This window comes from Penicillium argentinense, assembly GCF_028826775.1.
Source record: "Penicillium argentinense strain IBT 30761 chromosome Unknown utg000011l_segment0_segment0, whole genome shotgun sequence".
NCBI lineage: Eukaryota > Fungi > Ascomycota > Eurotiomycetes > Eurotiales > Aspergillaceae > Penicillium > Penicillium argentinense.
The window spans coordinates 22,303-37,817 of record NW_026622670.1 but is presented as its reverse complement, the minus strand read 5'-3'; the positions used below and the strand labels follow the sequence as shown (position 1 = coordinate 37,817).

At 52.4% G+C, this 15,515-nt stretch overlaps 4 protein-coding genes across 4 annotated transcripts; all 4 read right to left on the bottom strand.

The window, feature by feature from the left end:
- Positions 1-1,316: 1,316 nt before the first annotated feature.
- Positions 1,317-3,239, bottom strand: N7532_011012 (uncharacterized protein; the record flags this gene model as incomplete). Its single annotated transcript, XM_056623503.1, has 4 exons — positions 1,317-1,412; positions 1,472-1,564; positions 1,678-2,990; positions 3,056-3,239. 4 exons carry the CDS (start codon positions 3,237-3,239, stop codon positions 1,317-1,319), a joined length of 1,686 nt encoding a protein of 561 aa, XP_056468491.1.
- Positions 3,240-4,090: 851 nt separating this feature from the next.
- N7532_011011 (uncharacterized protein) lies at positions 4,091-4,852 on the bottom strand (the record flags this gene model as incomplete). Its single annotated transcript, XM_056623502.1, has 4 exons — positions 4,091-4,120; positions 4,199-4,361; positions 4,506-4,544; positions 4,623-4,852. The coding sequence occupies 4 exons, from the start codon at positions 4,850-4,852 to the stop codon at positions 4,091-4,093; spliced, it is 462 nt and encodes a 153-aa protein (XP_056468490.1).
- A 1,029-nt stretch (positions 4,853-5,881) lies between these two features.
- N7532_011010 (ANP1/MMN9/VAN1 family protein) lies at positions 5,882-7,288 on the bottom strand (the record flags this gene model as incomplete). The annotated part of the gene is made up of 4 exons (XM_056623501.1): positions 5,882-6,264; positions 6,322-6,369; positions 6,422-7,053; positions 7,116-7,288. The coding sequence occupies 4 exons, from the start codon at positions 7,286-7,288 to the stop codon at positions 5,882-5,884; spliced, it is 1,236 nt and encodes a 411-aa protein (XP_056468489.1).
- A 1,896-nt stretch (positions 7,289-9,184) lies between these two features.
- On the bottom strand, positions 9,185-10,453 carry N7532_011009 (putative HLH DNA binding domain protein; the record flags this gene model as incomplete). The annotated part of the gene is made up of 2 exons (XM_056623500.1): positions 9,185-10,340; positions 10,398-10,453. 2 exons carry the CDS (start codon positions 10,451-10,453, stop codon positions 9,185-9,187), a joined length of 1,212 nt encoding a protein of 403 aa, XP_056468488.1.
- Between the last annotated feature and the right edge of the window lie 5,062 nt (positions 10,454-15,515).

Here is a 15,515-nt window from a genome sequence, read left to right as displayed (position 1 = left end):
TTGTCAAGACCCGTCTAACAAAGTGATCACATGTGACTGACAGGGGAGCTCCAATTTATTTTCGCCTAGCATGAAAGGTAATTTGTCGATAAAGACCAGCAGCTAAACTTATAAGCAGCCGCCCGTCCCAGACTGGAACATAACCTTTCCTTAGAGTCGTCTCCTGGTCAGAATCCACAGACCTTCACAATCTTTCCGCCTATAGCACTGCCTCACAGCCTATTGCCTCATTAATACTATGTGCAAAAATGTATTCTGGCAATGCCTTTTCTGCGGCGCTGCCGTCCGCCAGACTACGGTCCGCCACCTCTGCCACTACGCACAAGTAAGCGGCTATGAATGTCTACCTCGAGAGCAAGAGCAGTGGCCACTCCCGACAAGATCACTCTGTCTCACCTGCAAAGAAGAGAGGGTGCCTCACCGCAACAAGCCGACACCAGAAAAGGACCTCGACCATGGTACATATGGGGACTACGATGTGAAAGAGCAGTATATTCGGGACTGAATCCCCACACCCACAGCCGCAAGCTTTGCTACTGGACCTGTACCTAAAGGCGGGACTTGGGACTTTTCAGACCATGAAATGTACGATAAATGTTGTTATGAACAGTCGGAATCCCCAGGGGTTACAGACTTGCGGCTGTTGGAACCAGGACAAACGGAAATACCGGAATCAGAAGATACTCCTGAGTCTGTACCCTCCCAAAGCAATCAGTCCACTAACCATCGCTCATCTCTTCCAGTTCCAGTTCATAGGACCGAAAGGCCACAGCAGTCAATTCAAGCGCGAACTTCTCGATCACTCCTCCCGGTTGCGAGTATTCGAACGCAGAGGCGCCAGCAAAAGCCACATACCAGCACGTCCACTTACAAGAAACACGAAGACATTCTGAGTGCGGAAGAAGAGCTTGACTTGGAATAGTTTGATCTTATTACTTTTTGAACCACTTGGGCTTTACGTTATGCGTCCACGCCTTTGCTGGCATTTTAGATACCACTATGGATTTGAAGACTCGAATATTCCCGTTCTGCGGATCAGCTGCCTACCCTGCTACATATGTGACTTCTGTACATATAGCTAATGGAGCCAGAGACGAGATCTCGTTATCATGTGAGGTGGCGACTGTAGGGGGCGCGGCAGGGAACATATAACCCGAGGTGGAGCTAGATTCATCAATACCATTACATAAGGCCAGGTCCACGAAGTTGTGTTTGAAATTGCACTACTAGGCATCCTAAGTGATCGAGATCCAGGGGGTATCGAAAAAGCAGCATAATCCATTCCAGTAGGCGAGGTGGACATGGACGTGATCCCATCACTTGTAGATTCCTCGCTCAAACTTCTCGGCGTCAAAGAACCGCGCCTTGATAGAGCTGTTGTTAAAGCCCCGTCCGTCAAGGGCATTGACAGCCTGAAATCCAAGTTGGTTACCAAATGAAAATCAGAAAAGTTAGTGGTGTTCGTTCTTACCTTGAGCGCTGACAATTCACTTGTGAACTTGACAAACACGGGGACCGAGCCACGCACATCAAGGGGAATATGAACCCGCTCCACTGGACCATACTAGATTTCGGTGAGTATTAGAGTGAAAAGATTTTAAAGAAAACCGATCAGGATCCCGAAGCACGTTACTCGATGGGATCCTTCGATTCCTTTTCTTTGTCGGATTCGCCTACCTTCTCGGAGCATTCATCACCGATTTTCTGCCGCACACCACCATCGGCAGAGCTCATTTCGGTCTCGAGATCCAGACCATCCAGCATGTAGTCGAGAACAATAACCTCGCTCGTCTTACCAAACTTTCCCTCGTGTTCGTCATGCTTGCTCTCGCCTCCAGTGATTTTAGCTCGTCGGGGCTGGAAGAATTTTCCGCCCTCAGGCTTGGCCTTTTTCTTGCGCTTCTCGAGTTCGATTTGTAGGGGTGCGGAAATACCAGAGAGATTGGGACCAAGGCCAGATCCCTTGGTCCAGCCATATTTCGTAAGAAGTCGCTCTGCATATCCCTCCTTGGAAGGCCGGCTGGTCTGTGGCGCATCGTCCATAGTTTCATCCTCCGAGTACTTCTCCTTTGCGAATGCCTCTTCCAATTCCGCCTCTGATGCTGGAATATCAGCCGGAGGTGGAGGAAGTTCGTAGCGAACTGGGGCGCGAGAAATGGTTGCAGAAGCGGGTTGGAAGCTGTAAGAAGCAGGGTGAGATGGAGGGGGTGTACTTGCTGCCAGTGATTGCTGTCGGCTTTGCTGAAGTTCTTGTGAGTATGCACCCTCGCCGGTAGAGACGGCTGGAGTTGGTGCCGGGCTCGCCCCAAGCGAGAGAGGGGGAGGGAGTTTCTTGAGAGAAGACCCCAGGCCTGCACGACGGGCGAACGCATCTTCTCCAGATGCGTCGTCCGGGGTATCAGCCGGGGGTGGAGGCGGGTAGTCATTGAGGTTTGGCGGAGGCGCAAAACTGCTGGGTGGAGGGAAATGACCTTCCAGGGTGATGTTAGGGCCACTCTTCTGGAAGCCTCGTGCGGGGACAAAAGACACACGTTTCTGCAATGGGTTCCGGCCACTGTCATCTGAGACCTCGGGAGGGCTCAGGTGGCGCTTCTTGCGATGGGCATAGAGACGCGCCTTCCATTCCTGCACCTCACGGATCTTTTCCGAGCTGTTTTTGTACTTGTGGTAATCCGTCGGTCGGGTGGGGTCGTAAATCTCGTCCCAATCCTCTTCCTCCTCTTGGGTATCGCGTTCCTCGCGGTAGTTCTTCTTGCGATTCTTTCTTCCACCGCGTTGTCGCTTCTCGGGCACGTAAGATCCGAAGTCTTCTTCTTCCGTAGCAGCCCAATCGGCCAAGGTGTATTTGGAAGTCGCAGCATTAGAGGTCACAGCACTGGTATCTGAGGGTTCTGCGGCGGCCGATTGTGGAACGACTTTTGGTAGCGTGGGTTTGGCCTTCGGCTTCTGGGCGAGTTGAGGTCGCTTGACGGGTTGGAATCGGAGGTGAGCTGTTGAATACATAGCTTTAGCAAGAACTCTCATTACTGCAGTTGGGATAAGAATTCAAAAGTACAGGCATCGAGGTGCTGCTTTTTGGAGGGAGGTCCTTCGGTTTGCGCGTCTGTCTCGGAACCCTGCTGCTGAAAGACGACAGGAGCGCGGGTGATTGTGCCAGGCGTAGGCTCTGGATCTGGATCGAGCAGGTTCGCATACAGCATCATTCCCCTGCCGTTTGGCGGGTTAGAATCGGGCGGCATGGTGGATGTCGGGAGAGTTGGGAGGTGATGTGAAAGGTGGGAGATCGCAGGTCAACTCAGGGAATCAATGGGTCGAGTGTTGCGATAACGATAAGCCATATGTTTGCACTGTTTGCATCAGACCGACCTCCCGAGTTCAATGACATACTCGGCATCGCAGCCTACGGTTTGGATGGTGGCCACTGGGAAAACATTTATTGTGTTTGAAAGATGCAATTGTTAGATTAATTAGTATACCAATCTATGAGTATCTTATAGAGCAACAAGTGTTCTCTGAGATCACATTCGCATCAACAAGCAGGAAGTAAGGAATAAGAACAGCAGGAAAAGACATGAATGCAGAAGAAAATCAGAAAGAAATAAACAAAAACAAGGAAGGAATATTTTTTGCAGCAAATGGCGAAATGCGACACCCACTGAATTAGCCCACAGGCCTACAACCCGATCGGTAATGAGCTGAGAATCATAGTAGAGTTGCCTTGCCCCTGTTTCCTTACTACCATCTCAAAGCCCATTCGCAACTTTACGTAGTGCCAATCCCATGACCACATGGATGCGCATGCTGCTGTTGAGGACACTGGTGCTGAGTTCATCCAGTTCCGGAGATTGGATAGTTGTCAGTGAAATAAATACCGATGTCACGCCTCGTATTGCACAGAACAAAAGTGATATCTCACACTGGTGCTTTCTTGATATTGTGAGCGAGAGCACTGTGAAGAAAGTTATTTCTCCCCATGATTGCAGATAGCTAATGTCGTAACAGATAATGTCAACCAACAGCCCCGCGATCCATGATCTAGCAATCCTCAAGCAAACACACCAAACTTCCTATCTACACTCTACAACACATCTTACAGCTGCTCACGCACAGCAGACTTAAACTGCACCCCATATCACATTAGCAAGCAACTCAAAGCATCCGCACGAAATCGCGGAAAACCAAGGGAGGCAGCACTCACAGGAATAATCTGAGCATTCTCCAGATCCCACACACCTGAGCGGGTGTAGATATCATTCTCAAGGATCTTGCGCACCTCAGCCTCGTTCTCCGCCTGGGCGAGCATCATGCTTCCCTTGAATGAGGGGTTTCGCCTTCGGCGGGGTGGGCGTCGAGCATGGCGCCTATTACAATCAGTATCAGCAGATCATAGAAGGAGTTTTGGTCGTATGGAAGGGAGGAATGCGATGTTTCAGGAGTAGCAACGCCATGCAGGCCGACATCGGAATTGATAAAAACATTGAAACATACCTCCAGCAACAATGGACCCAGACGCAACGAGAGGCTTGACGCCCTCGAGGTGGGAGCTAGATAGAATCATCAGCACCTATCCAGTGTCTTGAGCGGCAACCACTCGAGTCATAATGAATTGATGGGCTACTCACGGCCGAACCTCCAGCCGCTTAGCCAGCGCACCGGGCTTATCCGGCAGAATGCAGAGGAATTCCTTCTTGGGGGCGGTGGACATGGTGCGTAGGGAGTGCAAGGGGTTGTTCAAGGAAAGGGGACGAGGGGGGTGAGAAGGGAGTTTGGATGTCGTCCGGAGGAAAGGCTGCCGAGCGTGGGGGAAAGCGGGGGCAAGGCTTGACAGGGCACGGGTGAGGGTGGGAGGCATTGCGGAGCGCGGGCTGATGGTGCAATTGGGGGTTCTGGATGTCGCTGGTTATGTATTGATATGTTGTTGGAGGGGGATTGGAGTAAAGGGTCACGGTAGTATTGTACAGTGTGGTTGGATTGCAAGGAGTTGTGGACAATGGTGTTTTGCTTGCGGGCCGCGTTGGCTTTCGTGTTTTTTGCGGAGGCGGCTAGTTGCGGATCTACTGATCGAACGCTGGTTCCAGTGTTGGAAAAATCCCAAAATAGTTTGTTTATTATGTACACGAAGTTGATGGGCTGGTTGGGGAGGTGTCTATGTCTCTTGCGCAGTCTCGGTGGAAGCTAGTGAACGGTCTAAAACCACCTCAACCTCTCATGCAGCACACAGTAGAACACACATCTCAAACCCGCCAATGCTATCGTAAGACTCTCAAAACCAGCCAAATGCCAGTTGAGAAGGAGGAAACACGAACAATTTGGACGGATTACTTGATAGGAAATGAAATCACGACATGACAGTGAACGGTCCGGTTCTCGGTCCCAAAAAAAAAAAAAAAAAAATTGAACACAGTAATGAGGTATTTCCCATCGAGGATATTTTCTTCCAACCCCCGAGGATAGGGAGGTCAGAAGAGGATAGGAGAAAGGACGGGTAACGGCAACAAATTCAGTATATCAAGGCCTCGAGAACCGGCGAACTCTATAGACCTGCAATCTTGCCAAACAACATTTTCCCCCGTTGCGCCATGGTAAACACATCAATACACACAGACACTCCCTAGAAACGCGGCACGAAGATAGTGGATTATGGAACATCATTAAGCTTCCGTCGCGAAACATCCCCCCGGAGAAGCGAAGATGGATCACAAGGGAAATGGGGATGGAGGATAGTTACGGGATCCGGGGCACGTTCAAGAAATCGAGCAACGCTGTGACAGTCGGGCAAATGAAAATGGAAGGATGATCGACGGCGGTATGCGGGTTCAAAAGGTTAACTTTCAACCAACTCCAAGGCACACCGAAAGAGCGTAGGATCGAATGATCACACTTAGTACGCCTTTCGGTCACCGAGGTTGCCTGGCTTTTCGTCCGTATCGATATGCCAGACGACATAGTTGGGCAGTCCGACGACTTGGTAACCCGCACGCTTCGCCATCTTGGCGAATCCCTCGGTCTCGGCCTGGTTCTCAAAGGCATAGGCGGGGAAGTTGATACCGGAACGGTGGACATCGGCCTTGACCAGGATGTTGACACCACCAATGCCGTCCAGCTCGACCTCCTCATCCTTGTTCTTCCTCCAGTCACCCATGCTGACCAGATAGGTACGGCCGGTGTCGTACTCCTTGTAACCTTCAGCGAGGACGGTATCGGGGTCAAGGGTCTGGCGGAGGCGACGAGCCTTGTCGGATTCGATCCAGGAGTTGTAGTCAACTAGACAGAGTTAGGATAGGCAAGATTAACACGAAGATAATAGTTGTGGCAACATACAGCGACCTTCAATATCACGACCATCACGGTAACGGTGGAACCAAATGTCTGTGAAGGTTAGATTAGCTTGAGTTTCACCTTTCTACTCAGAAATACTTACTCGGCACCAGGATATCCTTATCGTGAGCCATAAAGTCCTCCAGGATACGCTCGGGGCAGTCGGTGATATCGACATCACGCCAGTAAACCCAGGAGTGATCCGGCTTCAGAGCTGAGTAAAGCAGGTAGTTGCGCGCACGGCCAATAGCCTTGCGGCGAGGACCTTGAGCGGCGAAGGAGTGACGCTCCTCGACGCTCATCTCGACATCAGCACCGAAGTCCTTGAGGACAACAGTCGCACTGCGGAAACGGACTTTCTCATCGGCATGCTGCTGGATGCGCTCCAGTTCCGCGGAAAGTGTAGCCAGGGTCTCATCTTTGCAGTCGCCGACCAGGAAGGCCAGATCGATCAGTTCATGGGGGTAGGACAGCTTGTACAGGAGGTCGAAGTATTTCTCGAGGTAGGGAGCAGCGTCGCGCAGAGGGGTCAGGATCAGGACACGTTCCCGGTTGGAAACGGCTTGGATAGATGACTTAATGGGGTTCAGGTTCACCTCTTTGATGGAGGAGGTGTTGACTTCGTAGGGTTCGTGGTGGTTGAAGAGGACAGGGGTTTGGGAGTGGGCGTTCCACTCGACCATCTCGTTAAGAGACATTTCCATGGGAGATTTCGAGGAGCCATAGCAGTAGAAACTAGACACGAATTGAACATTAGGACTCGGATGCTGGGAGCAAGGACACGGGGTTCTGCATACTTTTGCATCTCCGACGCAGACTTGCTGACGCCGCGCCACAGAAGAATGACCAGACCGGTCACGGCCAACGAGACCAGGAACCGCGTCCGTGTGAGGAGGACCAGCACTGCGCGCCATGGAGGCAGGCGTGATCTGGCGGATTTCCAGGTAACTCCGCCCTTGGGGAGCAACATGGTGACGATGTGATAGGAGGAAGGACGGGAGGACGGGAGTCGAATTCAGGAGCCTTTTACGGCGTCGCGGGGGTCTCGCTGGGCACGCCCGTTCGAAAACCCCTTGCCGACCGAACGAATGAGGCCACAGAGGAGGGAGAACCACGATCGGGGGGACGAAAGTGGGAGATGCGGAGGGTGTTGCGGATAGGAGAAAAGCGAAGCGGAGCAGACGAAGCCGGGATCGCCGGGGCTGCCAAGCGGCCTGTCACGTCCTTTCCAATTGTGCTGCTGAGACATCTCCGACTCTACACTGCCAGTGTCATCTACAGTACATCTTCATGCTGAGGTCTTCGGACTATTTTCATCAATTATGCTTCGCACTCTGCTCTGCTCTCAGCCGTGCCCTCACATCTGAATCCGTTGGTCGAATTTTTGGACGCGGCGAGACCCTCGTGTTATTTATAGCACCCAAGGCTGCACCAGATCGTCCGGCGCAAGCCCACGGCGGAATCTACGGCGGAATCTACGGCGGCCCGATATCCAATATATCACAGAGGCGATTGCCAATATTGATTTCCTGGTAAAGATATCCCCAACTAAACCCCTGTTGACCAGCGGGGGCCATTGCGCGTTCCCGTCACATCGCCGAGCAACGACTTTCTGCGATGGCGTTGACCTCCCTCTGAATTACGTCTTAAGAATGAAGCTCACAAACCATGTACACGGTGAGAAATGAAAACCCGCCGGTATCAACCCCAGAGTGATGCAAGACGCTCAGATGGCATAGTTCCACCGAATCTCCCCATCCCCGAGTCTAGCTAGGTCCAGGTCGAAGATCTAAGACGCGGGTGAAACCGTCTCGACCTGCCCGTCGACGCCTGCAGGCTAAGGTGTCGATTTTCTGCTGGGCATATGCAGGTACCGACAGCAATTCGGTTCGAGCTCCTGGAACCTGAAACAGGAGATGTCTGAATGTTGAGTTTGTCGGAGATTATATCTCAGCATATCCAGGCGGGTGAAATTTTCGTAGAGTGTGTTAGTTGCGTGCCTGCCACGTCTCCACTGCTGTGAAGTAGAACTGCTCCACACACTACGAATGTCTGGTTCGTTCCGTCTCTGGATCAGCACAATGGCTTTGCGGAAGGTCAAGATCATGAAACCTCGGAAGAGCTGGGATGTTTTACTCGTAGCGAATAAAAATAATTAAGATAAATGAAGAGAAGAGAAAGTCAGTTGGCAAGAATTCTTCAGGCTACAATTACATGTCACTAATCTTTAGCAGAAGCATACTGACGAGTTCGATGCTGCAATTGTGAATGAAGTCTACGATGCTTAATGATTGCCGTCATAATGTTCAATTGACAGTCATAAATATAAACATGAAGATTCCATGAACAAAGGAAAAACTCGAGAGACAAAACCACCCAATCGTATATATCCATATCATAAACAGCGCCAATAGACAAAAGACAAAAGAAAAGTAATCACAAGTATCAAACCACCGATTTTGAACTGAAGAGAGAAGAAAAAAAAGGCCGAACGAGAGATGACAAAAGAGAAAAGTAACCACCCGAACGAAGATAGATACCAAAGAAAAACAAACCTATCGTCTCCCACGAGTCAAGATCAAATAGTGTTACAATGCAGACGCTAAGCAACGCAGCGAAGACGGAGGATTTTGAAGCCAACTAATTCGTCATGAAGACGCAGGGGAAGATAAGAGGAAAGGGTAAAAGGTATCAACACCGCCGTCTGCAAGGGATAGATTCGCCTAGTGCGGGGAAAAGAGATCGGAAGAAAGGGATGAAGAAAGGGGGGTAGAAAGCGGAGGGTAGATCGATCGGAGAAGAATAGTTGCAGAGTTCGTGAAGGCATCAGGGTTTCAATAGTCGGCGTGCAATCATGGTTCTGCGCTCAGGGCGAGGCCAGGAAGGACTGGCGACGCGAGGTGGAGTAGGTGAATGAGGATGATTGGGAGGGAGGAAAAGCCGGGGATGACGGGTTGGTCATCGGCGGCGTCGAGTTGAGGTAGGAGGTGCCGAAAGTCTGAGAGGTGGCACTGGAGAGAGGATCGTGGTGGCCGAAGTGGCTTTGAGCTGGGGTGTGCACGTCGGCAGGGGGAGGGTTGGCGGCAGCGATTTCGTCGCAGAAGACCCGCAGGCCGGGCAGGCCAGCCTTCTTCTGGCGCTTGTGCTCGGGGACATCAATCAGGGGCTTGGGGGAGGTGTTTTCGGTCTTGGGGGAGCGGAACATCTGCTCGTATTGCTTGAGTTGGAACTCAAGGGCGCGGTTGCGGTCTGCCAGCATCTCGTTCTCGGTCTTGGCGGCGCGCAGTTGTTGCTGGGTAGTTTGGTTCTGTTGCTGGAGGTTGGAGACTAGCTGCTGCAGCTGCATGCAGCGAACCTGGGGCTGCAGCTTCTCGGATAGTTGGGGAGTCACTTGTTCCTGGCGGATCAGGTGCACGATGATGGCCAGCATGAAGTCAATCAGGTAGACGGCGCCCTGCACGATATGCTCCTTGGATTGCGGCAGGCTCTTGGAGGGGTTCCAGCCCGCACGCTCCAGGAAGAAGTCGTGGATGCGGCTGTCGAGCTCGCGGTGCAGCTGGCTCAGGTTCTGGCGGCGGTTGCCCTCGGCAATGCGGTGCTTCTCGCGCTGGTCATCGGGATCGGGCGAGTCAGAGCTGCCCTTGCGCTTGCGGCCGCATAGCTGCTGCAGGGGCTGCTTGCGGTTGATGTTTTGCGGGGCGATTAGGCTCATGATCTCGGCCTGAGAGAGATCATTGGGCCACTCGGAAGATGTCGTTTTCTGAGCGACGAAGGATTCCTGCCAGGAGCTCTCGGCGGAGTTGGCGGGCGAGGGAGGAGCCACGATCTGTTCGCCGTTGGACCATGGGGACTTGAACTGGAAGGTGTCCTGGGGTCCGGGGGTGCTGGGAGCAAATGCATCCTTGGCCTTGAAGGGGTTGAAGGGCCCGCGAGGCAACGGCTCCATGCGAGGCAGGGGAGGCAGGCGGCGGTCCTCGCCCATGTTGGAGCTGGAGGTGCCGAACGTGGTGGATTTCAGAGAGCTATTATCTAACATTAGCTCAATTTTCATCTTAATTGATTATGCAGTGTGTACTCACGGAAGTGAGCAGCGTCGGGGGATGTCGTCAGTCATAGAACCCATTTGTTCATACATCGTGGTAGGTCGTCAAAGATATAAGGCGTGATAATATGTATGTGCAGGAGGCGAGGGCGTCAAAGGGGGTGCGTCGAAAAGCGAGTCCAAAGCCACCGAAATCTATGTACGAGGAACCAAAAACAACAGGACTATACAGTAGTCCTTTGACGTATTGTCACGGGCGATGAGGTATCGAGGGGTCGCAAAGCACAATGGCAATGTATATGCACAAGACAAAACGTGTCAACAAGGGTGTTATGGACAAAGAAGGCGAGGGGATTCGAAATCCACGAGGCGAAGACAATGAGTGAGACACTTGCAAAGGGATATGGGGGCTGGGGTCGCATGTTTATATGTTTGAGGGGCGAGTACTTTTGGAGCGTAGCATGTATCAATGGAGACAATGGGGTCTGGCGAGGAGGTGCTCGGGACTCCCGTCCTGCTTCAGGCCCAAGAGGGGGGGACCATGAACGATCAGGGCCGATCATGGAGCGGATGTCATACAGTTGCGCCGAGCGCAGCGGACCCACGGCCACGACGGGGAAGCGAGGCAGGGCTCCCGGGAGGCCCAAATCGCTGGAACGGGAAACGCAATGGAAAATATTCGAAAAAATGAAAGCATTTTAAAATAAGAATAAAAAAAGAACTCTGGTATCTGTCACATCCTGCACAGACGAACCTCGTCGTCACCAACGAGCTGATCGGCGAATCACGCCGCCACGATCGTGCCCGAGAGGCAGGTTCACGACGAGGATCGCAGCGGGTCCGCGGCCCTGATTTGTCACCAGAATGCCGGTGCCATCGATCGACACAGGGGACTTTTGTGTTGAGAATTAGTGGTGCTGTTAGCGGTGCTTAGGGCCAGCGCCGGCTGGTCCTTGCATCAATAGTCCCCAATTAATGGCACCGCCCAGCTTATCCATGCATCACGAACGGTTTGGGAATCCTCCGCGTCCATGTGGATGTGACTGTTCACAGTATACCCTCGAAATACCTGTCGACTCCTGCCTACACTATGCGGAGGGCCCGCGAGCAACAGGTACCTCGCCCGCTCGGTACGTACCTGCTTCTAGACTGTGGGAAAAAAGGAACCATCAAATCACAAACACAATGAGATACACTTTGGGCATGCAGCGTGCATATTCCGGATTGAAGTTGAACATCCCCGTTCCGATCTAGATGCATCTTGAAACGCTCGCTGCAAAGTTCTGTAGCACCGGTTCGTCGCGATGCCGCGTCGATATTCAGGAGAACCTGCCCTGGTCGTGCGGAGTTTATCGAATGCGATAGCATCAAGGGGGGGCGGGGTGGGGGAAAGTACCCCTCGATGACCCCTCGATAATCAGAAAGAGTTCCATTAGAGTAAATAGAATGAAGCAAGGACCCCAAAGGTGTCTTCGTGAGACACGCGAGGAGGTTCGCCGCTGATTAGGGGGCTTCATTAGACACGATCTCGTCAAAGCAGCCTCACCCTACAGCTCGCTAATTGCCAGTATGACATCGGCTCGGTGGAAGAGGCAATTGATCATCAGGACACTCATGGCGTAATTATTCAATGATCAATCAGCGTTGGTCGACCAGGATGCACCGTCTATTGTTAAATTGTTTAATCTCGTCAATTATCCAGGGGATCCCAGCAGGTCTCGCCAGGAAAATAAAACCGCAATGATCGCTCGAGGCAACCCAGCGAGCTGGGACCGGGGATCCAGCGACCAGGATACGTTTCCTGTCAGTCACCGAATCAAGGCGATCGCAGGTTTATTTGGAATCACTTAGGATTGCCTAAGAAGGGAAAGCGTCACACGGACGATGGGGCTTTAGGAGGGCCCCAGGGAGCGCCCATACTGAGAGTCGTAGGAGGAGGAGGAGGTCGAGGAAGTACCGTTAGAGGTGTTAGGGGAGGTCACGGGGCGAGCCCTACGCTGGCACGTTCCGCCTTCAGCCCGCTCTCAGCCAGCGCTTGGCCTTGTTCCGATGGCACATCCCTACCACCGCACCGCCATAGGCCTATCGACGCTGGCCATCCCGTGCTGCGTGTTCGCTAAACTCGCCCGGTGGGTCGTCGCAAGGACCGGGTCCCTTGGGATCGGAGCTGTCATATTTGCCCGTCCCGCTGGTCCCATAGCTCCTCTTAGCGGCGCACTAGTCCCCACGTTCTCCTACGCACAGAGGGAAGAGTCTCTGGAATCCCGGTAGAAGGCTGGAATCGAGTAGGACAGAAACGCTTGGGATTAGGGCTGACACTCCTGACACTTATGACACTTTCCTGACATTTGTGTCATCGGCTTGCCGAGGAAATTGGCTACTACTATAGCGGATGACTACTGTGCCTCTACTTGCAGTACTGAAGGATCCTATGGCTTCCCCCCTCGCCACCACCACTGCATTTCATCTAGTGCAAACCCACCGAGACAATTTGTGATACTTGCATACGGCACCTTCGAAGGGGGTCCCCCGGCTGCGCCTAGGAACAGTTTGCAGACGGCACGCAGGAGCAGCTGCAGGTGCACTCGAGAACGACCCAGGCACGAACCTCTCTATTAGATCCAGATCCAGATCTGACGAAAGCGGCAAACTCACACTCCCCCAAAACAGAAAATTCTCCCAGGGAGGGAAACTCACATATAGCCTTTTCCGAGTCTTCCCCGGACCCATCGAGTCGATGTACGAGAGATCTTTCGGTTCTTGCGTCTCCCTGCCTGCCATTTCGAGTGGTGTGCAGCCCTTGTCTCCACCGGGATATGCACTCCGGATGATCCGACAGGCATGTCGGGACACAATGGCTTGGATTTGAGTTCACAAATCAGAGATCATCGACCCTGATCCCTGGGTCCGATTCTAAGTTCGCTTGCCTGTGTGAGCGTGGAGGATCTCCTGTTCCTGTTCAGAGATCGTGAGAGATCGGTCTCGGCGTAGATACACTTGCTACAAAGTGTTCTCCTCAATTTCAAACTCACCTGGCACAGCATATCGGGTCATGCATTTCCAGGGCCTGGATGAGGGTCGTTCGGATGCTCCACAAGTATCACCTCCGCCTGGGGCCAATGGGATCCCTTCAGCTGACCTCCTCCTCACGCCAGTTATTCCCAATAGTAGCCAGTAGTTGACTCAGCCGCTGACCCGCCGCGACCTGTCACTCAACCGTCGATGACAGAGTGGGGAGTGCGATAGGATGACGTCCATCACTCTGTTCCGTCCACACAGAAGCCCTGGAAGATGCCCCTGAGTCTTATTCTAGAGATAGTGACCGTCTTTCTCATTGGCACATCTCAAATTCTGTCTCGAATGCGAGCGATGCACTGATCAACCCTACAACAATGGGTCTTAGATCTGCCAAGAATAATGCGCCGCATAAGTACCCGTTCATGCATCCTGCAAGATCTATGTCCCTTTTGTTGAGTTTTCTCGCAAGTATTACGCAGCTGCTCATGTAGCTCTACCCACTGCTGCGGCCTCCCTCTTCCTAGCCGTACGAATGTCGACGCAGAGGCGAATGCACATTACGTGTGGGCTTTCGATCGGTTTCTTCAGTCAGAGATCCGATCTGCTAGTGTTCAGACTTTTGCGAGCTGTACGAACACCCCTCGCACTCCCCTGCACCCGTGGGTAAGCACAGTAGCTTCCTGTTCGTGCTTTTGTGGGAATTGTGTTCCGCGTCCACGTAGCCTCGAGCCTCGGGTGGCGGGCGTGGCATGAGTGCTCTCGTGGTAGGTTTACTCGGTACAGTACAGTAAAAGGGAAGCATGGGTCGTAGGAAGGGATGTGCGGTCTCATTTAGTCATTGATAGCACTTTCAGTGTCATCATCATTATCGTTCAAGTCTATTTCCCATACCACTAGACTCCCTACTGTAGACAGAACTCACTATCTAACCTTGGAAGGGAACAAACCCTAACATGCTACTAATGAACGTGAATCCCCTCATGCGCAACAATTATTGTATTTCCTACATAGTATCGATCGAGTCAGTCGCCAGAGCAAGGGGAGACATCAAGGAATAGTGATGGTCCCCAATGTCATCCCGTGTGAATCGTAGATGACATATGTCCGGACGGAAACGCACGTCCAAAGGTACGTACATTAGCTCGAAGCCAAAGCAAAAGGGAAAAAAAAAAGGATTGATGAGGACACGATTTCTGGGGATTCTTACAATAGTAATGTACCTCCTAAGCAGTATACAGCAGTAGTGTACAGGTACGTGGGTCACTCCGCACCGAGGGTTCGGGACGCATGGAAGCACTCATTCCCAAAAAGAATTCCCCGAGTTGTTAGCCTGGGTCGGCAAGTGGTCCTGGATGCGTTGGCCAACTGCAAGGACTACAGGTACCATACAGCTCTAGTAACTGGGCGGAGGCAAAGTATGTGCAGTGCATAGTACCGTACATCTTTTGGAGGGTTAATATTCTAGGCTGCGGAACTCAAATTCGCCGCATCTGACATATCCAGTTCTCGCACTTCCCCGAGATCCTCGCCCGTGGAGTTCGAGCTCGATCGCGGCCAGGGGGGTTATTGCCATTTGCGCGTTCCTACATGATGCTCGAGCGAGGAGTCCCCATTACCTGGATGGCAAGTTGCCTCCTATGCAAGGCGAAGGTCCTCCGGTGGGCCGCTGCGTCCGAATTCAGGTACCCTTTTTTCCACATGTGTCGCGGATCTGATGAGAAAGTACGACTGACGTACGGCTTTCCACCTGTTCGGTCGATTCTCTGGACTCTGCACTGAAGCTACACTTACTCCCGTCCTGGGCTGGAGTATGTACACTGGAGTGTCTCCACAAGAGGCCAACTCAGCATCACGACTCCACGGTTCATGGCCCACGACGGACTTTTCCGTTCCACCGAGGAGCCGATTTAGAATAGCCCCTGCACGCGAGACTCTTACTTTCCTGTGAAGAATGTGGATGGGGCATTGTGACACCCGTTGTGCTGGCCCGCGATATGGACAGTGGCTCAGCCAGGAGGAGTTGCACCACAACAGAACCTGGCAGTCCAAACCCCGACTTTCAATGATCGATGGCACTAGCCATAGATCAAGCTTATGATCAGGTGTCCAGAGCCAATCGTCCGGGCGTTCGGTGCGT